The 25,661-nt window shown below is 33.6% G+C and overlaps 1 protein-coding gene across 1 annotated transcript; it reads left to right on the top strand.

Moving 5' to 3' along the window:
* The first annotated feature begins 5,997 nt into the window (after window positions 1-5,997).
* Window positions 5,998-10,996, top strand: LOC141696792 (protein KINESIN LIGHT CHAIN-RELATED 1-like). Its single transcript, XM_074500916.1, has 3 exons — window positions 5,998-6,763; window positions 8,654-9,562; window positions 10,482-10,996. The coding sequence occupies exons 1-3, from the start codon at window positions 6,105-6,107 to the stop codon at window positions 10,714-10,716; spliced, it is 1,803 nt and encodes a 600-aa protein (XP_074357017.1). The 5' UTR covers window positions 5,998-6,104; the 3' UTR covers window positions 10,717-10,996.
* Window positions 10,997-25,661: the final 14,665 nt, after the last annotated feature.

The following is a 25,661-nucleotide window of genomic DNA, read 5'->3' on the forward strand; positions in this document are numbered from 1 at the left end:
GAGCTACCCGGATCTTATTACAGCCTTACACAAAAATATTAAATATCCTTGGGTTTATATGTTGATAAAATTGTCAGTGATTGTAACGGTTGCAACCGCAACAATAAGAGAGAATTTTCAGCCGGAAATATTATCAATAATTTAATATATGAGATCGTATTTTTAATTTTTTTCGAGTCAAGCTCGAGTTTATTTTAAGTCGAACTCGAGCAGAACATACTAAATATTCGACTCGAACTCGTTAAAAAAAATCCCGACCCCCTTAAATTCAAAGCCTGATCCACCGGTGATCATTGTCTTGTGTAAATTAACAAACTTTCTCTACGTAAACCCGTCGATTTTTTTTAAAAAAAAATAGATGTAAAAGTAAGAATCCCGAAAAGAGCTGACTTTTGGTGATGACAGAGTTGAGGTCAGGACCATTGAACTAATAATTCATGGCCCAGAAAACCATTAAAAAATGGTTGCTAATGATTTCGTCTGCAAAATTCATGAGCTGTCTATAAAATACCGGAGTATTTTATTTAGGTCTGGAAAGGGATTTGGTTGAATAAGAAATGACGGAGAAATTATCAAGAGGTTGAAATTTAAAGCGATGAAATAAGCATGCATATGTAACAGTCCATACCACATTGCTTGTGTTGTGTCTATCTGTCGACACCATTCACACAGTATCTTAGTTAGCTACAGATAATTACGTTAATCGGAACAATATCGTGCATATAAACACTTACACACCTTGTTCTGTTTATTGAATTTCCATGAATGATAAATGTTAGTTTTGCCCACCATCTTCCACAAGATTGTGACACTTTGGTCTGTGTATCAACAAACGTACATGTGATAAATTTGTCTATTATTGTATTTAGTTCAGTATATTTGTTAAAATACTAATATAAAATTTTAAAAAACATATTATCTAACACTGTTCTAATATCTTGAAATTTTAGAACAACGATTTCTTGACATTGTATCATAACTCAGACTAACAAAAAACTCTTTCAATATTCTCACAATTTATCGTAATTGGCAAATTTATGTCCTAAGAAAATAAATGTTTGTAATCCATTTTACACACATAAATGAGATTTCAAGTGAGGGGAGTATTAGAATACTAATATAAGATCCCGGAAATGGCTTACTCATCTTGTGATTTTAAAATAACCGATTTCTTGACATACTTCAACTTATTTTCGAAAAAAATTACATATGTAAACATAAAATGTCAAAATAAAATATTTTGGGTGAGCCTCTTATCAAGGACATTTATGACAGCAAACTTAAGCCGAAAAATAAAGTAAAGTTTTACTTTATTCTAATCAGGGATTATATATGTTCCTAGTTCTATTTATCGATTGTTTACTTTAACTTCATAACTAGTTCAAGAATCCATCATTTTCTAATAATCTCAATCCAAGTGTGGTGTTTTCATATTTATGAAGAGGAGTATGAAAATTAATTTAAAGTGGATAGCACTAGCAGGCAAGGGGGTACAGTGTTCCAGTAAATTTAAGGAACATGCAACCATGTTGCATGTGTAGTTGACTTTGAAGTGCGGGTGTGGATAAATCATAAAAGTGCATGATGACAAGCACTGTTTGGTTACTCCAGTTTTGAAAAAAGACTTGCTATATTGTATTCACATTTCGTCAAAAAAACATATTGTATTCAATTTTCACATGTCTATATATATTAAATCGCAAATCTCTAAACAACCAGAGACCTAGTCCATGTTTCTTTTGCTTCACATGAAAACCATCTTTCTGATCCTCCTCCTAGTCGTTTTTATAACTACTCCATCTGCTTCAGGTGAGCAACTCAAGCTCCTCAACACAGCTCACACATATGGCATATGTGTGTGTGAAGAATTTCATGTATTTCTGTATATGTTCAATTACACTAATCTTATCCCTCATGATCTGCGATGTTCTTTTCTTCTTGCAGGCCGTTGCGGTGCCGGTGATGGCCGAACAAAGCATGTGAAGCTATGTCATTCAATCGAGGTAAGTATACTACCAAGTACTTGCGAGTTATCGTGTCTAACCATAAATTACATATAATCAAACCAAATATATCCTGTATATCCGACTCATACCATGATTTTTGTTTTGCTAAATTATAACATGATCTCTGAAGAGTATGATGTTATTAGAATTATAACCCACCCTTTACTCTTTTTTTTTTTATTTAAAAAAGTTGTGAATTTTGATAAATTTGCTAGTAAATTTTTAATATTTTGAAATCTCTTCAAAATATATGAGATTTTGATGTATTTCTAAAAACTACACAAAATCTGTAAGACTCTACAAAATTTCGGACCAACTCTATCAAAATTCACGAAAAATTGAAATCAACGAATTTTTTTTAAAATTCATAAATATTTTAAAAATATTTTAAAATCTAATATGAATACACACTCGTATGTAAATTATTGAAGGTAACAGGGAAGACGAAGATGAGAAAGATTTTGAGCGATGTGGACGTGCAGGATTACCGCGACCCAGGACCTAATCCTGGTCATGATCCCGGCCCTGGAAAAGGAAAGCCCGGTGGTAAAGGCATCAATCCTTGACTAAATTATGTAATAATATCATATAAATTATATACATAACTTCAGTAATGTATCCAAAATAAAGGAAGAGGTCAAGAAAGTAGATAGATAGGTGCCTTTTTCATATATAATATTCGGGTGATATTAGTCGTGTTGTATTCGTCGTGTTCTATGATTCTATGCAAGAAGGCCACGGGGTGTTTCTACTGTATGTTTCTAGTCCGCACAACAATATTGTTCTTTCAAAACAAAACTATTCACCAATGATAAGTAATTAAACAAGAAAAATTGAACAAATAAACAAATCAAATCAAATTTTTCAAGGGCAAATATTACACTGAACATATCTTTACACTCCTAAGTATTGCTACATACCTCAAGTATGATATTTATCACATTTTAATTTCTAAATCAAGAAAATTATCAAATGTGTTCTTTCATTTTGGAAACGATTTTGAAAATCATTTTGATACCCTAACCTTTCTAGTAGCATCCCTCACTTGTATAGTTGTGATAATAACAGTTTTATATAATTATGAGAAATTCGAAACACACCACTTTTGTAAAGATAAACAAATGAACTCAAAAAATGAGTAGAATAGATCCAATTAAAAGTATACAAAAACTCTCATTAAAGAGAGATTGGTAAATAGGAAAGAAAAAAACCATTAATCCAAAGGAACTTATCACCAAATAAAAGATGGACTCCACAAAACTTTATTCCATAAATCAATATTCGGAATTTAGGGATCTTCCCATCAAGAGAAAAGATGAAAAAGGTGGACCACAACTCTTACGAAGATGGGCTGGATCCGTTAGAGAGGTGGGCTCTCGAATTCATATGTCTTCTGTTTCATTAATAATGTCTTCATAGGCCTAACTTGAGGAAATTATATCTAGTGAAGTGAGGCCTACTCTCTTCAATCCTGCCGAGGCCCATATCCAAATTTATGCATAGGAAAGTGAAGTTATTAAGCAATTATTTTTTTTAGGAAGGAGTATAGTAATTTGATTAGCTTATCATTATTATTTTTTATTTAAGCTTATTAGTAAATTGAGTTAATAATGAAGAAAAATATAAAAATATAATGCGTGTAATTTGAAAATTATTTTGGAAAATGTAACATTTTCCTTTTTTCAGTATGGATAATACATTTTGTGGATACGACAAAATGCTCTCGTGACAATTAAAATTTTGGGATATGCTTTTTACATTAAAGATGTGTTGTGTGATAAAATAAAAGTGTAGAATTAAAGGTTGTTGATGTATCAATTATCCATAATATAATGTGTACGCGAGGAACCGAATCAGATTTTTTTTTTTGACAAATATTGTTTATAACCTTATAAATGAGTATCAGTTCTCATAATTTTAGTTTATGAGAAACCGAAAAATTATTTCCGAAGGGGTATCTAATTAAATTATTTTTTATTTTTTAAAAATTTACACTAAAATTTCTGTAAATTTTAGAACCTGACAGGATAAGGCTCCCTCCGGTGCCCCTGTTCTTCCCCTCTGTACATCTATGTTCAAGAAGAGCAATTAGCTTTAGTGTCTCTGAAAGGTTGAAGCGCATTATAAAGAAGAAACAAGAAGACAGAAAAAGTTATTTTCGAAGTTAATTTTTATTACTTTTAGAGCAATAAAAATCTGGAAATTATTGACATTATTTTAGAGTTATTGTAAAATTTTAATATTTTAGAACGAGCTACTAAATCTAAGAGTGAAAGAATGATAATCGGAGGGAGACAGAGAGCATATATGTAGAATGTTTGGTGCAAATTTTAGTTTCACCAAAGTCATGTATTTATAGCCAAATTGAAGAACAAAAACATTTAATTTATTATCAAAATTTCTGCTCCTAAGGCTAACTTTACTATTTTATTATTCACTTAAAAATTATAATTAATTATAACAAGAGTTTTATTTTAAAGAATAATTTGGTGCATATTATTAAACTTGTTTTAAAAAAATAAAAATGAGCTAAATCACGAACTGTAATGATCTTGAGACACACAAAGCACAACTCACAATTCCTAACAAGAACAAGATCCACCTAATCACACCTTCCAAAATCAAAATTTCGCCAAAATAATAATTAATCACACTGACTTGTTTTATTAGTACTGCCATATAACGGTCCTGCCAGCCTGATTCATGTGGCAGTAGTCTTAACTTCCTGTCAATAATTATTACATGCAAAACGCCAACAAATCACACTTCCCCACGTCATCATAATTTCCGTAGACCCCACACGCAACTTCTCTTTACATCACTCTCATCTTACCCTCTCTGTTTTCTTTTACACCCGGTTTGACTTTCTTCCGCACAATTCTAAGTCTTTTATAGCATAGATAAAATAATTTTTTTAAAAAAAATTTATTTTTCTAAATTTAAGTTTTAATTATATATTTTTATTCACAAAAAAAAAAATTAAAAATTATTATTTTAATTATGCGTTCAAAATACTTAGAAGTGTGTGCACAAAAGTCAAACACCATATAATAAAAAACAGAGGGAGTAGTAATTAAAATATTCTAAAAACGTGTGATTAATGAGTGGAGATTTTTGTGGTCCATCATTATTAATGAGTTTTTCATCAATATTTTGATAACACCTCACTAGAAAAATTTATAAAATATTCAAATAAAAACAATTTTTGTATGATAATAATCACAAATCACAAATTTTTATAATTTTTTTGTGTCTTCATATAGGTTTCAAGTAACTCGTAAATATAGTGTATTTCCAATAAATATATCAATACGAGTACTTAATTAATGTATTTTACTAATATATTTATAATTTTTTGATTAACATATGTAATTACGATATATTACTCATATATTTTTTAACAAGTATTCACATCTCATATATTTTTTAACAAGTATTTACATCTCACCTAAATCGGGTGATTACATTATTTACGTATTTAAAAATATTAAGCTCTAATGATAATAATAAAAATATAGCGAACATGTTGTTTAAGGATGTTAAGTTTGATTCTCACGTGTCCCAAAATTTTTCAAAACATATTTTAGGGAGAGGGATCTAAAATTGATAACAAAAATAACTTCAAAATAATATAATATATTATTTTGACCTATTTTAATTGATAAAATTGATCTGAATACATGAGTTTAATTTATTAATTAATGTGTAGTGCTAGGTAACCCAAATATTTTCACAAAAAAATTATTAAATAACGTGACTGACTGACACATGACTGATTTTAATTCCTGTGCGCATATAAATGCATAATGATCAATTAGAACAATCCATGTAGCATTTTAAACCGTGTTTGAATTTAATTTTGGTTACCATTTCTCTTTTAGGAATTACTATAAGCTTACTTATCCTAAGAAAGTTAATTTCTAAATTAGTACAAATTTTAAATATTTATATAGAAATTAAATGACCCGAATTTCTAAATAACGTCCTATCCATAACACTCATAGCTTGTCTCCGCAACCGAAACTCTCTCCCTTCTTCGTCTATATATACACACAGATATACACACAACACAGCTTTAATTACTCACTTTCACTAACAATGCCGGGATTAGTCTCCGTCAAAACACCACCGGAAGCTCCACCGCTGCGAATCACCGTTCCCGATGAGTCCAGAACTCAGATCCGATCCACCCCGGACAGGTCCGACCCGGTAATTCCAAAATCCAACTCTCCGGCCAACCGCCGCCCTCCGTCGCCGTCGCGAGCCAAGCCGTCGCCAGATCGGAGCTCCGGAAGGAAGAAATCGCCGGAAAAACCGTTACTTGACGAAGCATCGTTGGATAATCCAGATCTCGGTCCATTTCTGTTGAAACTCGCGCGCGATACGATCGCATCGGGTGACGGACCGACGCGCGCGTTGGATTACGCGCTGCGAGCTGCGAAGTCGTTTGAAAGGTGCGCGATCGACGGCGAGCCGAATCTCGATCTGGCGATGAGCTTGCACGTTGTGGCGGCGATTTATTGTAGTTTAGGGAGGTTTGAGGAGGCGATTCCGGTGTTAGAGAGGGCAATTCAGGTGCCGGAAGTGAGTAGAGGTGCGGATCACGCGCTTGCGGCTTTTTCGGGGTATATGCAGCTTGGTGATACGCATTCTATGCTTGGACAGCTGGATAAGTCAATTGATTGTTATAAGGAAGGGTTGAATATTCAGATTGTGGCTTTAGGTGATACCGATCCTCGTGTTGCCGAGACTTGCAGGTATATTTTTCGAGTTTTGGATAAATGTATTTGCGATTTTGTGATGTTTGTTTGGATTTGAGTGAAGTGAGTTTTATAATGTGATATGGTGATGATGTAACTAAATATATGTAGAAAGTGAAGATTTGATGCTAGTACATAGTTTTTTACGGAAAAGGTTACATTGCAGTTTTTATGTATTTGTGATTTTGTGATGTTTGTTTGGGTTTAAGTGAAGTGAGTTTTATAATGTGATATGGTAATGATGTAATTAAATATATGCAGAGAGTGAAGATTTGATGCTAGTACATTGTTTTTTGACGAAAAAGGTTACATTACAGTTTTTATGTTATTATATTCTTCAAATAGTATACGAACGTGTAAAATGTGTCTAGTTTTCGACAGGCTCTTTGTTTATAAACTATAGCTTTGTTGATCTGTAAAAAATGTACAAATTAGGATTGCTGAAGTTGGACTATGGATATCGGTTCAATTAAATATGATCTAGTTTCCTTTTGTTTCTGATGTTTTTATTTGGCACATTGTGTATTTGTGCAAGTTTTGTCTGAAGTGCTTGACATAATGTTTTTCCTCTATTATCTTGTCAATTCACACTGTAGCAAAGGAAATGCCGAGAAAAAATTTGAAATACAGTTAGGGTAACATAAAATGAGAGAATGGTATAAAATTAAATGGGTCCTAGTCCGTATGGTATAAAATGAAATGGGTCCTGGTCCGTATGGTATAAAATTAAATGGGTCCTGGTCCCCGGCTAAATGGCTTACGTAACCCAGGTGTGCCGGGGCGTGTTTGGCAATTAATGACTTTCCCATACTTTAGGTAGAGAAATAATCAAGTATCAAATTAAAAAGAAAATATCTTGCCTTTCAAGAATAGTTGATTGATTCATTTTTTCCCTTGCAAACCCAGAAAGGGGAAAGACGATTTACCCTTATTGTTTTCGTATGGAAAGGTAAAATTACTGAATTACCTTTCTTAGGGGTCAAAATCATAGATTTGAACATGTTTCATTTAGTTCTTTGAAAGAAAAATGTGGTTGTTGGGCATCCCAATATTTGAAGATCATGAGCACCAAATTCTCCCAAAATGAGCAGCCACCTCTTTTCTCTTCTCGACATCAAAATGAAAAGCATTTTCTGATCTAGGGTTTTGATACCTAATGAGGGTATTTTGTAGTTTCACCTTCCTGCATTTTATATCTGCGGAAAGAACTAGGTTAATATAATTTTTATCCTCATATTGTTCTATCTACGTTCTGATTCTTTTTATGTTTAATTTTTTTGAAGAGGTAATCATTTAAATATATTTTTTATTGTATTTCCTCTTTGAACCCCAAATTTTAGAGTATGTTATTAAAGTAGTTAAGAATCTCATCACTTCATGTGCTTCAAGCACTTCTCTTCTTCTCTTTCAGAAATTCGTTTTAAACAAATTTGCAAGTTAGCTTAAATGTAGATAGTAAGAGAATTACAATCGAAGAGCAAGTATATTCCAGAATAAATCGATATTCAATTGTAGCAATAATGTGGTTTAATAGGGATAGAGGCGGGTACATCTTTGCTACCTCTCTTTCCAGCTGTCTTATCATGACATAAAAACTAAATTAGATCTTTTTATGGAATCCTTGTGATGGTGTTGACAAATATCTGACACTTGGTTACTTGATGACTTGTTTATTTTGCTTCGCTGATTGGGTGGTACCATTTTTTTTTGTGCTTTTGTGAATAACATTTTTGGAAATAATAAGTATAACTTTATCAACTTGTTTAAATATCTCGCTATATTCTTGTTTTGTTTTTAGGCACTTTGTAGGGAATTTATAAAGTGGTTTCTCATGTAATGTAGGTAAGGTTTGTTCTAATTAGACTGTATTGAATATTGATGATGCAGGTACTTAGCCGAGGCTCACGTTCAAGCAATGCAATTTGATGAAGCAGATAAATTGTGCAAGAAAACACTTGAAATCCACCGAGAACATAGTTCACCTGCATCTCTTGAGGAAGCAGCTGACCGCCGATTGATGGCCCTCATATGTGAGGCTAAAGGAGATTATGAATCTGCTCTCGAACACCTTGTGCTTGCCAGTATGGCGATGATTGCCAATGGACAAGACAATGAAGTTGCTGCTATCGATGTCAGCATCGGAAATATCTACTTGTCCTTATCTCGCTTTGATGAAGCTGTTTTCTCCTACCAGAAGGCACTAACAGTCTTCAAATCTTCAAAGGGTGATAACCATCCTTCAGTTGCATCTGTCTTTGTCAGGCTAGCTGATCTATACTACAAGACAGGGAAGTTGCGGGAGTCCAGATCCTATTGTGAAAATGCCCTAAGAATATATGCAAAACCGGTGCCTGGAACCACAGCAGAAGAGATTGCTAGTGGAATGACGGAAATTTCTGCTATCTACGAATCTTTCAATGAACCTGAGGAGGCATTGAAACTCTTGCAGAAGGCAATGAAACTGCTGGAAGATAAAGCAGGACAACAAAGTACGATTGCAGGAATAGAAGCACGGATGGGTGTTATGTTTTACATGTTGGGAAGGTACGAAGAAGCGAGGGGCTCATTTGAAAGTGCTGTAGCAAAACTCAGGGCCAGTGGCGAGAAAAAATCAGCCTTCTTTGGGGTTGTGCTGAATCAGATGGGTTTGGCTTGTGTGCAGCTGTTCAAGATTGGCGAGGCTGCTGAATTGTTTGAAGAAGCAAGAGGAATACTTGAACAAGAGTGTGGCCCTTGTCACCAGGATACTCTTGGTGTCTATAGCAATCTTGCAGCAACATATGATGCGATGGGAAGGTAATTATATACTCCCTCCGTCCCACTTTATCTGTCTTGTTTGACTTTTTACGGTCAAATTGACCCAACTTTGACCGAAAATTTCACATAGTATAATATCGAAAATACTTATAAAATTTATATCATTAGAAAGTATGTTTAATCTACTTTTATATGTATATTTTAATTTTTCAAAATAATGAAAGAATGAGTTTGTATTTACGGTCAAAGTTGAGTCAATTTGACCATCAAAAGTCAAACAAGACAGATAAATTGGGACGGAGTGAGTATGTACTATATAATTCTCTCTTTGGAATTTCCTCTGGTGGATTATATTATATTTGATTGTGATTTCTGTACTAGAAAACTTTCTTTTCGAAATTTCCTCTGATGGATTATGTTATATTTGAATGTTGTCTACATTTAAGCAATGTGGCGGCGGCGCGGCGGCTTGTTATGCATAAAAATATGATTACAGTTACATCATACATGCAACATCTGCAGACTTTTTTCATTTTTTGTCCTGAAGAATTGATTTAGAGAAGAGATGCATTTTGTACTTGATAAAACTTTTGTTTCCCCTGGCCTCCTTTCCTTATTTGAGATGTGGCAAATTTCATTTTGAAGTGGATTGTTGACTTGGCCTAGATGAGAATTTCCTAAAACTGTTGACCAATTTGTCTATTTTAGTTGAGTGTTTTTTCATATGCATAAATCCAGTATAATATATCCTTTTGCACTTGTATAACTGTTTGATGCAACAGGTCAAAGGCATTGACATTTTTTAAGTTGGGTTATAAGGATGCTGCTTTGGTACAATCTGACCAGATCTTATCCAGTCGTTTGTTACAAATTGATGTGTTGCCGCATCATACTATACATTACCATTAAAATTTCTGTTAGTTCTTGATATCTGAACCTCATTTTGGCAAATTTGCAGAGTCGAGGATGCCATTGAGATTTTGGAGTATGTTCTTAAGTTGAGGGAAGAAAAACTTGGAACAGCAAATCCTGATTTTGACGACGAGAAGAAAAGGCTAGCTGAGCTCCTGAAAGAAGCAGGAAGGTCCAGAAACAAGAAAGCGAAGTCGCTGGAAAACCTTATCGATCCCAACTCTAGGAGGACAAAGAAAGAAACATCAAAGAAATGGTCTGCCTTCGGGTTTAGAAGTTGAAAAAATAAGTAAGAAATTGATAAGCAGTCTGGCATCTTGAAAGAAAGAAAGAAAGAAAGGAAAAGGTCTCTGATTCTCCATTGATTAGAGTCTAGTTTCCCACACATGATATGTAATATAGAAGATCATGTATATAGGAATTATTTTATTTTTCGGCTTTGTTTTCTGTTTCTTGGGCTTTTAGGTATCCTCTTCGGTTTTAAATTCATTTGATTGTGTTATTGAATTTCTAATTTGTGACCTTAAAGATGTTCATTGTTAGCGCATAACTTTTAATTGATATTATTTTCGATATGAATTATTACTGCAGTACTAAAGGTCTGGGGTTTGTTAAAAAAAATGTAACTTATAACTTAAAGTTAAAAAGTAAGACAAAAGTGATACGAACACGGTAACTTATAAATTATCTAAATGTTTTGATAATTTTAGGTATATGAGTTTGATAAATTATAAGTTATAATTTTAAAAAAAATAAATTGTAAATTAAAAATTACATGAATTAATAATTTTAATACATGAATATAAAATTAATAAAAAAATTAAATAAGGACGATGATTTCTGGATAAAACTATATAATATATACTATTCGTCTCCACGAAAATAAAATTATATTATTGATCTGAATTAAAACAACTAAAATAAGATAATATATAGACTCACTTTGATATACGTGGAGCAAGTTCAGTGTTAAAACTAAAATGATCAGAATTATTACTATAATTTGAGATCAAAAAATATATTTTTGTGCTAAAATAAGATTTCATCTCCAATTTCAATCTTACAATCAAATATTTTCAAATTTAATAAAATTTTATTTTCCCCTTCTAAATTTCATTTAAAACAAACCAAAAGACATCTCATTTAAAGTTATTTAATGATTTGGAAAGGATAACAATTACTATACTTAGCTATATATACCAACTATCCATTTATGTATTTAGAGGACCGGGTATAGTTGTGAATTTGATTTTTTTTTTATTTGATATTATATTATAGCTATAGGACTATGGGGTTGTTTGTTTCGGGACATCCTCGAATAGGTATGGGTTTAAGCACAGATATTAGTTCAGAAAAATATAATTTCATATATATTCCTCAAACTCCTAATGTATTGTTTTTCATACTGTTTTTATACCTAAGTAGGGAGGCTGATACGAGGGAGAGGCATGGGTATCAAATTTTATTTCACTATTTTAATTTTTATTTAATCAATTAAATATAAATGTTTAGTACTAAAATAAATCTATAAACCTAAAATATATTAAAATAATAATAAAATTAATATATTAAATTAAATTAAAATTATTAAATAAACATATTTTAAATTAAAATATGTATTAGAGCCCTCAACCGATATAAGATATGATACATGATTCTCATGTCACTCTAACCTAATTCCTAATTTATACCCGATACCACATATTTCAAACGATCCCTGAATATAGGTTTACATTGGACTTGTTCTTAGAAGTGCTTTAAACAATCATTTATTATTTGGATTTTTTTAGTGTGTGCCCATTGACACATGCTAAGAAAATGTGATACATAAGTTGTAAAAATTTGATTGGTGGAGAGCTCATTAATAATGATGGACCCCTGCATGCACAGATATCCCCACCAGCCAAATTTATACAACTCATCTATCACACTTTCTTAGCATGTGCCCATGGGCACAAACTAGACAAACCGTTATTATATATATATATTCCGTGGGATTCGAACCTATGATCAAAAGAATATTTATCCCCTCTTTAATCAACTGAGTCAACTCTTGCTGACACAAATAATGTATTTTTGGCTTTTATACGAGGCATTTAACAGTTTACAATTATAAGCTTTTTTCTAAAAATATTTGTTGAATTGATATAATATTTGTTATGTGTTTTCTAGAAGAACGTATTGAAATTTTGAAAGGGAGAGAGAGAAATGAGAGTTCTATTAAGAAAAAGGGATTTTCTGGAAGAACGAATCGGAATTCTGAAAAAGAGTTCAAGATATGAGAGTCGGAAGATCAACTACCGATTTGAATTGATATTTCAAATTTGTCGCCAATGGATTTATTAAATCCGAGGAATATTTTCAAACATATTAGTATATTAGGATAGTGGTCGTAATTTCGGGTTTCGGGCCGTATTTATAAACGGTTTACTTATGAATTAAGTTAAAACTACTTAAAATTAGAGGAAATCAAATATTTAAGTCAAAGAAATGAAATTCTTGAAAACGGATCATTTCAGATCATTTTCGGATTGAACATGCCATGTTCGGATCATTTTTGGTTTTCTCTCGGTAAATCGGGTTACGAATCGAGTCGGGCGCGTATCGGATTTCGCGTCTTGTCTTTTAGTGCCGCCCCTAATTAGATATAATGGTCAGTAAAGATAATATAAAAATAATATTTATAATTTTATAACCTGACAAGAAAATTTTAATAATTACTATATGTTTACTAAATGTTATAAAAATCGATAATTGTCAGAGATCGGTCGAGGTACCGATTTAGGGTTAATCAAAAAACAGAGAATTAATATGAATGATTAATCGAAGAAAATAAATGAGTTTTGTTCATTAATAATTGAATCGAGCACGAGCTATTTAAATTCGTTACCGAGCCGAATTTGAGTTTCAAATGCAATTGGCTCGTAAGGTTCGCGAGCCTTATCGAGCCTCTATTATTTGAAAATATTTTATTATAAATTATATATATATATATATAACATTTTTATTGAATCAAACTCGAGTCTAACCAATCATATTTCGAACTTTATTAATATTTGGTGAAATCTATTCTAATTTTCGAGTCTAACTCAAATATATCGAATGTTTTATAAGTCGAGTTTCGATCTTGAAATTAAAGAACCTGAACTTTTTAATCGAGTATAAGATGAGTTGCAGCGTTCGACTCGATCAAACCCACTTATTCACAAAGTTCTGATTTATGTTTTTTTAATCTATAATTTATCCTAAAAAATTTTCGTAACCATTTTGGATTTTTTTTTATAAAATCATTTTGTGGAAAAACGAGATTGCAAACTCAAGCACAAGAAACCATGGGCAATTTATTGCAATTTATTTATTACATAATTTTAATTTTTGAATAATTATAAATACATGTTATTTAAGTAATCAATTATCTCACTAGATGTTAATAATGATTATTGTTAGGAATATATGTGCATTAGTTTGATGATATATTTAACAAAACACTTAAGTAGAAATCTAGTGTTTGTAGCCTCAACGGATAAGACCACTTTGGCTATCCGTTGATGGTGTAGCTTTACTTAGAAATAAGTCTAGTGTTGTAGCACATTTCAGTCTCTGAATTTGAGATATAATTCTTAAATGTTGAGGGAAATTATAAGTCATGTTGACTACTAAAGGATATGCAGATAGGAAGGCCAATTGTAAATATTTCATGCCTTGTAATTTTGTATAAATGAAATGGTGTCAACGGATAACTTAAAGACCTTCAACGGATGAGAAACAAAGCTTCAACGGATGTCTCTAAAGCTTCAACGGATAACATCCTTCAACGGATGAGTGCATCAACGGATAGAGCTTTAACTGCTAACACATCAACGGATAAAGCCATCAACGGATGAAGGCTTCAACGGATGTTCTGTTAAATAGCAGTTGACAAGTGGTAGTTGTACCTACAAACAGAGGCACATGGGTTGACAGAGACAACTGAGATGTGGTAGCCTATTTCAGGAACATCAGAAAAAGCAGCCGTTCTACTCTAGTATAAAGAGGCAATAGTCAACAATGCACTGGAGTAAAATGGAGAAGAAACAAGTGGAGAACTTATTTTATTATTGTACTTTTTATTTTTGTCTTCACTTGTAAACTTGGTGTTATATAAACCAAGTTGCAGCTAGTAATTAGAATAGAATTTTTCCAGAGCTGTTTAGAAAAATCTTGAGAAAAATTATCTAGTTTGTTCTAGGATGCAGCTGTGATCAACTTCTTGAATCACAGATTTTCTGAAATACCATCTCTGGTGGAACAACAAATCCACCAGAAAAGTTTTTAAGGTCTGTTGTGTTCTGTACTTTTGTACTTGAATATATATCTGTCTGTATTAGCTTAAAGCAATTCACACACTTGTTTATCTTAAACACACAGCCTTTGAAACTGCTCAAAACTTGAAAAAGTTTTGAGATTTACATTCAACCCCCCCTTCTGTAAATCTCATTGTTAGTTCACTAGGAATAACAATTATACATGTATATAAATCAGATATTTAGCATATAAATAATTTGAAATCATCGTAATTTACTAAGAAATGTAACATACGATAATTTACATGCTGACACAGATATATAACTTAATTTTACTTTGGTAACAATGATGTAAATAAAAAACTAACATTTTTCCATACATACATACGTTGAATTTCAAAAACTAGCATTTTTCATTAAATTAACTTTTATATTAACAATAATATAAGTTTTACATTATTGTATATTATGATTGCAAGTTATTCTAACTTCAATTATGTATTTTTTATCTTTTTAAATTGAATAAGTTAATTGTAAGTTAGTAGTGAACTCAGTAATAATATAGACCAGTACATATATGTTAAAATTTAAAATTTGTGATCAACTTTGTATTCAACATATATGTTAATTTTGGTTCAACTTCCAAGAACTTTGTCAAAGAAGAAGCAAGCACATCCAAAGATTTCAGTAAGGTGAATATAGGACACATGACCTTAGAACAGTTAAAGAATAGGCTCAAAGTGGTTGAGGATAAAAAGGAAACTAAAAGGAAATCTAATAGAAATGGGAAGGTAGGGGTTAACAAATATAACAATTACACACCTGATAAGTATGCTCCTAGAAAAAGCTGTGTGCATTGTAATAGTGTTAATCATCTATCTGCTAATTGCAAATCTATTAAGAAAACTCCCATACCTGTACCCTCTTCCATGCCTAATATGTCTGCATCACCTCTGAATGTTATGCCTGTTATGTCTCAACAGAATCCTTATGCACATTTTACAAACATGCCATATTTTAACAATCCTTATCTTGCTGCATTTAGTATGCCTCAAATGCCATACAATATGCCTATGTGGAATAACATGTTTGCACAATCCATGCCTTATCAAATTCCAAATGTGCTAAATGATTCTGTGACTAACCCTACACCTCAACCAACTACATCTAAGATCAAGGTTGACTCAAAGTTACCTAAGTCTAAAGATGCAGGAGGGATGAAGTCTAGGAGAAAGGCTAAATGAATGGACCCAAGGAAACTTGGGTACCAAAATCAACTTGATTGATTTTATGGTGTGCAGGAAAACAGAAGAAATCTATGGTACTTGGACAGTGGTTGTTCAAGACACATGACAGGAGATTTCTCCCTGCTCACAGAGTTTAAGGAGAGAGCTGGCCCTAGCATAACCTTTGGAGATGACAGCAAAGGGTTTACTATGGGATATGGCTTGATTTCAACAGGGAATGTCATCATTGATGAAGTTGCATTAGTTGATGGTCTCAAGCACAACTTACTGAGCATCAGTCAACTATGTGATAGAGGGAATACAATTTCCTTCAATTCTGAAGCCTGTGTTGTCACCAGTAAGAAAGACAACAAAGTGGTTCTAACTGGAGTTAGAAAAGGAAATGTGTACTTAGCTGACTTCAACTCTACTGATGCAGAATCTATTACTTGTCTCTTCAGCAAAGCAAGTCCAGTTGAAAGTTGGCTATGACACAAGAAGCTATCCCATTTGAATTTCAAGACAATGAATGATCTAGTCAAAAAGGACTTAGTTAGAGGAATTCCTCTTGTTGAATTCTCAAGGGATGGTTTGTGTGATGCTTGTCAGAAAGGCAAACAAAGGAAAGCATCATTCAAAAAGAAGCTTGAAACAACAATTGATGAACCATTACAGCTGCTACATATGGATCTGTTTGGACCAGTCAATGTATTGTCAATTGCAAGAAAAAGATATTGCTTAGTGATTGTAGATGATTTCTCAAAGTTTTCATGGGTCTATTTTCTTGGATCAAAGGATGAAGCAAGTGAAATCATTATCAATCACATCAGGCAAGTCAATAATCATCCTGACTTGAAGGTTAGGAATATCAGGAGTGACAATGGAACTGAGTTCAAGAATTTGACAATGAGGCTGTTCTGTGAAGAAAATGGATTCATGCATGAGTTCTCAGCTCCAAGAACACCTCAGCAAAATGGGGTAGTTGAAAGAAAGAACAGATCTTTAATTGAGGCTGCTAGAACAATGCTTGAAGAATCAAAGTTACCAACATATTTCTGGGCTGAAGCTGTTAATTGTGCCTGCTACACTCAGAATATTTCTTTGATCAATCAAGCTAAAGGCATGACTCCTTATCAGTTGTTCAAGAGAAGAAAACCAACTCTAAACTTTCTTCATGTCTTTGGATGTAAATGCTTTATACTGAGAAATCAATCTGACCATAAAGGGAAGTTTGATGCAAAGGCTGATGAAGGGATATTTATTGGTTACTCAGCTGGAAAATCTTATAGGGTCTACAATCTAAGAACCAACATTGTTATGGAATCTGTGCATGTTGTGTTTGATGATAAAAAGATTGATGGACTAACAGATAAGGGACACCATGAGAGACTCAAATTTGACAACATTGAGATATATTGTGATGATAGTGAAGAGGAGACTGATGGAGATGACACTTCAAAAGGGATTCAAAACATGCCCTTGGATAATGCACAAAATTCTGCATCCGTTGATAGAGGCAATGCAGTATCCATTGAAAGACATAGTGCATCATCCGTTGAAGTACAAAACGAAGCATCCGTTGATCATAGTTCATCAACGGATAATCGATTTACATCATCAGTTGATAAAACTCCAAGTTCCCTGTAAAGGACCAACAACTCAGGGGGAGTTTCAACTAATCAACACTCTGTCTCATATCATGACAATACTGAGGCCACCTCATCTAGAGTATATCTTCCACCTCAAAGGAAATGGACCAAGAATCATCCCTTTGAACTGATCATTGGTGATGCATCATCTAAAGTGCAAACAAGAAAAGCTACTCAAGATGAATGTCTGTATAGTAGTTTTCTATCTCAGGAGGAACCTAAGAAAGTGGAAGAAGCTTTATTGGATCCAGATTGGATATTAGCTATGCAGGAAGAGCTGAACCAATTTGAGAGAAACAAAGTTTGGAAGCTGGTACCCAAACCAAAGAACAAGAGTCCTATTGACACAAAATGGGTATTCAGAAACAAGATGGATGAAAATGGCATTGTCATAAGGAATAAAGCCAGATTGGTTGCTAAAGGCTATTCTCAACAAGAGGGAATAGATTTTGATGAGACATATGCTCCTGTTGCAAGACTTGAAGCCATCAGAATTTTTCTAGCCTATGCAGCCCATGCCAATTTCAAAGTCTATCAAATGGATGTCAAGAGTGCATTTCTAAATGGGAAATTGGAGGAAGAAGTTTATGTAAGTCAACCTCCAGGGTTTGAAGATCCAAATTTTCCAGACTATGTGTATTATCTGTTGAAAGCACTCTATGGACTGAAGCAAGCACCTAGAGCCTGGTATGAAACCTTATCAAAATTCCTTTTGGAGAATCACTTCACTAGAGGTACTGTTGATAAAACTCTCTTCTTTAGGAATGTTAATGGCTCTAGTATACTTGTTCAAATTTATGTAGATGACATAATATTTGGATCTACAGATGATAAGCTTTGTAAAAAGTTTGCTAAGCTAATGCAAAGTAATTATGAAATGAGCCTGATGGGAGAACTAACCTATTTTCTTGGTTTACAAGTTAAACAAGTTAGTGATGGAATTTTCATTAGTCAAACTAAATATATTTATAATCTTTTAAAGAAGTTTGACTTAATAGAATGTTCATCTGCAAAAACTCCCATGGCCACTGCCACCAAACTTGAATTAAATAAGACTGAAAGGTCTGTGGACATTACAAGTTATAGAGGCATGGTTGGTTCACTTTTATATTTAACTGCCAGTAGACCAGATATAATGTTTTCTACATGTCTCTGTGCTAGGTTTCAAGCTGACCCTAAAGAATCTCACTTAGTAGCTATTAAAAGAATTTTCAGATATCTCAAGGGGACTCCAAATCTAGGAATTTGGTACCCTAGAGAGTCTGGTTTTGATCTAATTGGCTACTCAGATGCAGACTATGCAGGTTGCAAAATAGACAGGAAAAGTACAACAGGCTCCTACCAATTCCTGGGAAACAAGCTTGTATCATGGTTTAGCAAAAAGCAAAATTCAGTCTCTACTTCTACAGCTGAGGCTGAATACATTGATGCTGGAAGTTGCTGCTCTCAAGTGTTATGGATGAGGAATCAACTCCTTGATTATGGACTACATGTTGATAGAATCCCTATTTTTTGTGACAACACAAGTGCCATAGCCATAACAGAGAATCCTGTGCAGCACTCAAGGACCAAGCACATTGATATCAAATACCACTTCATTAGGGAACATGTGATGAAAGGTACAGTGGAACTTCATTTTGTTCCAAGTGAACAACAAATTGCAGACATATTTACCAAGCCACTTGATGAATCAACATTCACAAGATTGGTAAGTGAGCTAGGTATGCTTAATTACTCTTAAAATTCATGTCCTTATTGCAATTTGAATTGAAGCCTGAAATGTATTAGCTGCAAGAACAAATTTGATTTTTAACATAGATTATTCCATCAACGGATATTCCCTATCCATTGAAAGTCAAAATTGTTCTATCAACGGATGTTAATTATCCATTGAAAGTCATATACATTTCTGGAATTTTTATCCGTCAACGGATAAAACTGAAGTGCTCTTCAACGGATGACAATTTACCTTATCCGTTGAAATATCACATCAGTCGATTCAAGTGTTTCACAGCCGTTGATTCTATTGTCTTAACCGTTGATACTCATACATACAGCTGTATGTATTTGTTTTAAAGATAGTTTTTAGAATACTTACAGTTTATTCTTAAACGGCTGAAATTCACTTACACATATTTATTGTTTAATCTCTTATTTATGTTTTTTTTGAGAAAGTATATAAGCCCTTCTGATTTTTCATTTTTACTTTACGCTTTCTTGAAATTTCAAAGCTTTTACCATTTTCTCTCTGCAAAACCTTCAAGTTATTCTCTGCAATTTCTACTCATAACAATGGCACCAGTAGTAAAGATTATGTCTTAATCTGGGTTCATCTATGAGAAGAACAATTTCATAGCTTTGGTAGAAAAGAATGAAGCCCACTCAGATTATCACAAAATGATGGACTTCATCAAAAACTGTAAACTTAGCTATGCAATGCTGGAAGCCCCAACGATTTACTGTGAAGTAGTTGAGGAGATTTGGACAACTGCTGAGTTCAACTCCATAGATATGACTATCTCCTTCACTCTCAAAGGTAAAAATCACTGTGTTAACTGTGATGACTTACTAGCATGTTTTAAATTACCTGAGAACAATGCCATGACACCACACACTGATAATGATGTATCCAACATGTTAGATTCCATAGGTTATTCTTTTAACTCTGCTAGTTTAGGGAGTATTAAAAGAAAAGGCCTTAGGAAAGAATGGAGTTTTCTTGGGGATGCCTTTATCAAGGTTTTCTCTGGGAAAATTAGCAATTTTGATGTCATAACTTCATCTCTTGTTAATATGCTCTATATGCTTGTTTCTGATAGGTATTTTAATTTTAGCAACCATATTATGCTAGAATTGGGTACTAGGTTAGGTAACAAAGCTAATAGACCTAATAACATCTATTATGCTAGATTCTTTATGTTATTGGCTAACCATACAGTAGGGTTTATTTATTTTACAAACTTTTATGACAGCAATACACATTTTTAAAGAATAATCTGTCATTAACTTTATTCAATAATTTGTCCCATATCACATCCAATTACAGTACTTCCCCCTATTGATTTTCTTAAATTTATCCACAATAACTCAGGCAAGTAAACAATAGATGCCAACCAACAGAAGAGACTAGGCGATTTCTCAAACTGCAAATCTCTAATAAAACACATAAACCATAAGATGAAAGAAGAAGACCCATAACACAAGCTTATTTCAAATAAGATAAAACGTTTCATCGTAAATATAAAAACTTAATGCCCCAGATAGAGCCGATAATTTCGTACACGACACGATAATACGACACGAAAATGACATGAAAATAACGGGTTTGGTTAGTCATTTTTGATACACGAACACGAAAGTACACAGATGAATTTAGTGTCGGGTTTATACCGGGGCACACGACACGAAACGAAAGTACACGAAATAAATAAATATTTAATTAAATTTATCAAACTTATATGAATACATATATCTTATAATAATATTTTACATATAATATTTATAGAAAATAGATACAAAATAGATTCAAATTTAAATTTCATAAGACTTGACTGTACTTGATTTTTTATGACTTATTGACTTAAGACTCCACTAGTAAAAACTTAATATTTAAATATATATTTTACTTGTATTTATTTTTATTATTAATTTTAAATTACACGGATCACGACACGAAACATATACGAAATGAAGGTACACGAACACGAAACGAAACGAATCCTTAACGGTTCGGGTTAGGCATTCATGACACGAAATATGTGTTGGAAAACGTGGATAGTAGTCCCACATTGTCAAGTCAATTTGAGCCATAATATGAGTGGATGAATGTTGCGTGCACGCAACGAGTGACACTTTAAATGCGTTCTACTCCGAGAGAGCTTTCCGAGGCACTTTGAATCACTCAAAATGACTAAGAGATGGATGAGATATGATCATACAAATTTAGTCTCTTAGTAGTGGAAATTTGTGGAAGAAAAGAAAGTCCCATATAGATTTTGCAAAGGAGCATAACACTTATATAGTGTTCAAATGTGTTACTTATGTATTGTTTAAAACACCTACGTGCACGCGCAGGGGGGTGCAAATCTTGGGCTTTTGAGGGACAATCCTAGGCTTACGAAGCCTTCGAGTTTGCTCGCGTGTGCGACATGCAGACACGAATGTAGCAGAAAATTGGCCCGAATAATTACAAACTAGTTTTGCTAAATTTAATTTCCACCGGGGTTGGGCTTTTAAAAGTCTAATTCATTTTAATTACGGATTATTATAATTGATTTGATATGATAATAATCAGATTCAATTACAGATTTGATTAATTAGCGTATTTTAATTAATTATGCGTGGAGTAGCGCACACGTTTCCTCGAGCCTATAAAATAACGTATTAGGCTTAGAGTTATTCACTCATTTGAAATACACCAAACAGCCACCTCCTAAACACAAACCCTACTCTCTCTATTCCGGTGATAGTTTCTTACTCCATTCTAGTTCGCCGAAGGTACTGTTCGCGTAACATCGCCTTCTTCTCGTTTCATCCTGGGAGGCTAACGACTCGCACATACAGTGAGAGCCGTAATAGCTTTAAGGAGACAGTTATACGTCTGGACTCGAGAATTTCTCCTTCATATCTTTTTCTTGCTTTCTGTTATTCACACACACTTATATTATATGTATTAATCGCAGATTGTGTCCACAATCTTAAAGCTATATTTTTTTTATTATTTGTGACTAATACATCTGTCTTTGCATGTATGTTGAGTAACAGATCTATGGAGAATAACACTGTGAATGATAAGATGAACGCGACGGCTGATCCCAACGCATAGATCGTTGGATCTAATGGGGTTCACCAACAGGCGCCTAATCCCTAACGCACAGATCGTAGTATTTGATGGGGGTCAGACACTTGTTGGACATGTGCCTTCGGGACATGTGCCTGCGCGACACAATGTTATTGGACAGTTTAGTGTGCCTCTTGGACAAATATCGTCAGGATTCGCTCCTCCGATTGTACTCGCGGTGCCTACTGGTGTACATATAACTGTAGTACAGACGCACGTACCGACTATCACACATGCGATGCCTGTTGTACCTGTTATTCCAACTGTGCCTGCTGCACACGCTGATAAACACGAGAAATTTATCGGAACGAACTTCAAACGTTGGCAGCAAAAGATGTACTTTTATCTTACCATGTTACATCTGGATCGCTTCCTAAAGGAAGATGTGCCATTGCTCACTAGTGAGAGCAACACACAGACTTTGTATGCCGTGGATACTTGGAAGCACTTCGACTACATATGTCGGAATTATGTGTTGAACTTCTTGGCTGACTCGTTCTATAACATGTATAGCTCGAAGCCAACAGCTAAGGCCTTACGGGAATCACTTGACCATAAGTATAAAACCGAGGATGCTGGGGAAAAGAAGTGGATTTTTGGCCGCTTTCTTGACTATAAGATGGCAGATTCTAAGAATATGGTCAGTCAGATGCAAGAACTGCAGGTGATCATTCATAAAATTCATGCTGAGGGAATGGTCATTAGTGAATCTTTTCAAGTTGCTGCTGTGATTGAAAAGCTGCCACCTGCATGGAAAATGTTCAAGAACTACCTTAAGCACAAGCGAAAGGAGATGACCATCGAGGATCTGATTTTCAGACTTCGTATTGAAGAAGACAATAGATGATCTGAGAATATTGTGAATGTTGCTACTGAGAAGGAAAACATGGTGGAGCATGTTGAAAGCTCCAAGCCCAAGAAGACCACTTCTGGTAAAGGGGCTAAACTGGCCCCCAAGGGAGGGATTTCAAAGTCGAAATTTCAAGGAAGTGCTGTAACTGTGATAAAGTGGGTCATAGGTCTCCTGATTGCAAGAAGCCCAAAAAGGCCAACAAGAAGAAAGAAGCAAACATGGTCGATCATATCTCCAAGGAGATGGGTGACATAGACATCTGTGCTACGGTCTCTGAAGTGAACCTAGTCGGCTCTAATCCGCGTGAGTGATGGATTAATACTAGTGCTACTAGGCATGTTTACTCAGACAAAGCGATTTTCTCTAACCTCAAAATTTCCGATGCTGGTGAGAAGCTTTACATGGGGAATTCAGCGACTTCTATCATTGAAGGTGAAGACACGGTGATTCTGCAGATGACCTCTGGGAAGAATTTGACTTTAAATAATGTACTAAATGTGCTTGATATTCGCAAGAACCTTATGTTTGGTTCTTTGTTGAATAAGCACAGATTTCATATTGTAATTGAGTCAGATAAAGTTATTTTGTCTAAGACTGATATGTTTGTAGGCAAGGTTCTATATAACCGATGGGTTTTTTAAGCCCAATGTTATGTCCATTAAGGACGATAATGAAATGAATAATTCTTCTGCTTGCTTGAGTTTCCTAATTTATGGCATGCTAGATTAGGACATGTTAATTATGATACTTTACGAAGGTTAAGTGTAAAAGAATACATACCAAAATTAACAATTGATTCAAAACATAAGTGTCGAACTCGTGTTGAGGCAAAATTAACGAGATCATCATTTAAATGTGTGGAAAGAAACACCAAAATGCTAGACCTAATGCATAGCGATATATGTGATTTAAAATTCGCTCCAATAAGAGATAGAAGCAAGCATTTTATTACATTCATAGATGACTGTACAAAATATTGCTATGTATATTTGCGGAAAAGCAAAGACGAAGCTATAGATAAATTTAAAATTTATAAGGAAGAAGTTGAGACACAACAAACTGAGAAAATCAAAATGATACAAAGTGATCGTGGAGATGAATATGTTGAACCCTTTGGGGATTTCTATTCACTACATGGTATAATCCATGAGGTCATTGCACCATACTCCTTTAAGTCAAATGTGAAAGAGATATGTCCTAAGTCCAATCATGTATGAGGATTTAGGAATAACTTTTATGTAATCTGTTTTGATTTCATTGATATTAATAAAAGACTTGTTTTATTTTTATTGCGGGCTATATCTATTTAAATGTTTAAATAAGATATACCACAGTTTAGAGTAAAGCTTTTTATGGATTGTGATGAGATCATAATAATGAGACCTAAAAGATGATAACTCTAAACTTAAATAGTTCCTGGTCGTAGGATTACTAACTAGTAATTAATAATCCGCAAAGATCGGTACATACTATGCTTGCTTCATTATGAAGGATGTCTGTTCTCATAGACATTTGTGTGGTGACACTATAGCTAGTATGTAGGTGCTTATTATAGAATAAGTTCACTGAACATGACTCACACAGTTGAATAACTGATGAAGTTCACTCACGTGTCAGCAGTTGTTCACATAGTGATAGTTGTACAAGTATCCTTAGACTTGAGGTCATCATAGTCATCTTGTGTACACTGAACTATGCTTTGGTTTAGCTCTTAGTCTCAAGGGACAATTATAAGGGCTCTACCGGGTATAGGAATTTGTACACGGAGATAGTGTATGATCAATAAAGGATCTACCCCTTCCAGTGTAGGAAGAGAATGTTCAATGTTGATCCATTTATGTTAGTTCAGGAGTCTCTGGCCAGAGTGAATGCAATTAGAAAGGAGTTTCTAATTTACATTAAATAGAACTAAGCATAGTGAATGGGAAAGCAAGTGATTAAATAAGATAGGCTTGACACAAGTTCCATGCCTTGTATTTAATCGTGACATTGCAGGGTAGAAGGAATTAATTGTACGGTAACTACTCACTGAATAGGTTCTTAGTATTCTAAGCAGTGAATTCGTATTATCCGGATAGTCGCGATATGCTGAGAAGTATCCCTCACGATGTAGAATAAATATGATTAATTAATTAATCATATTTAATGAATTAGAGAATTTATATAAATAATGATAAAATAGTATAAATTATTATTTATTTCTACTACCGGCTTAATATTGAACCTACAGGGTCACACCATAAAAGAGAATGATTTAATGGGGGAGAAATTAATTAATAATGGCTGATAATTATTTATTTATGAAATAAATAATTAATTGACAAATTTAATATTTGATTAAATGAGATTTAATTGATCATAAATTAATTAAGAAA

This window comes from Apium graveolens, chromosome 11 (assembly GCF_009905375.1).
Source record: "Apium graveolens cultivar Ventura chromosome 11, ASM990537v1, whole genome shotgun sequence".
NCBI classification, from domain to species: domain Eukaryota; kingdom Viridiplantae; phylum Streptophyta; class Magnoliopsida; order Apiales; family Apiaceae; genus Apium; species Apium graveolens.

What these genes read in the sequence shown, in the direction of transcription:
- LOC141696792 (XM_074500916.1), top strand. Translation starts at nt 6,105, where the DNA reads ATGCCGGGATTAGTCTCCGTCAAAACACCACCGGAAGCTCCACCGCTG. An exon ending in CGTGTTGCCGAGACTTGCAG is followed by an intron (nt 6,764 to 8,653) that starts GTATATTTTTCG and finishes TTGATGATGCAG; the next exon opens with GTACTTAGCCGAGGCTCACG. An exon ending in ACATATGATGCGATGGGAAG is followed by an intron (nt 9,563 to 10,481) that starts GTAATTATATAC and finishes GCAAATTTGCAG; the next exon opens with AGTCGAGGATGCCATTGAGA.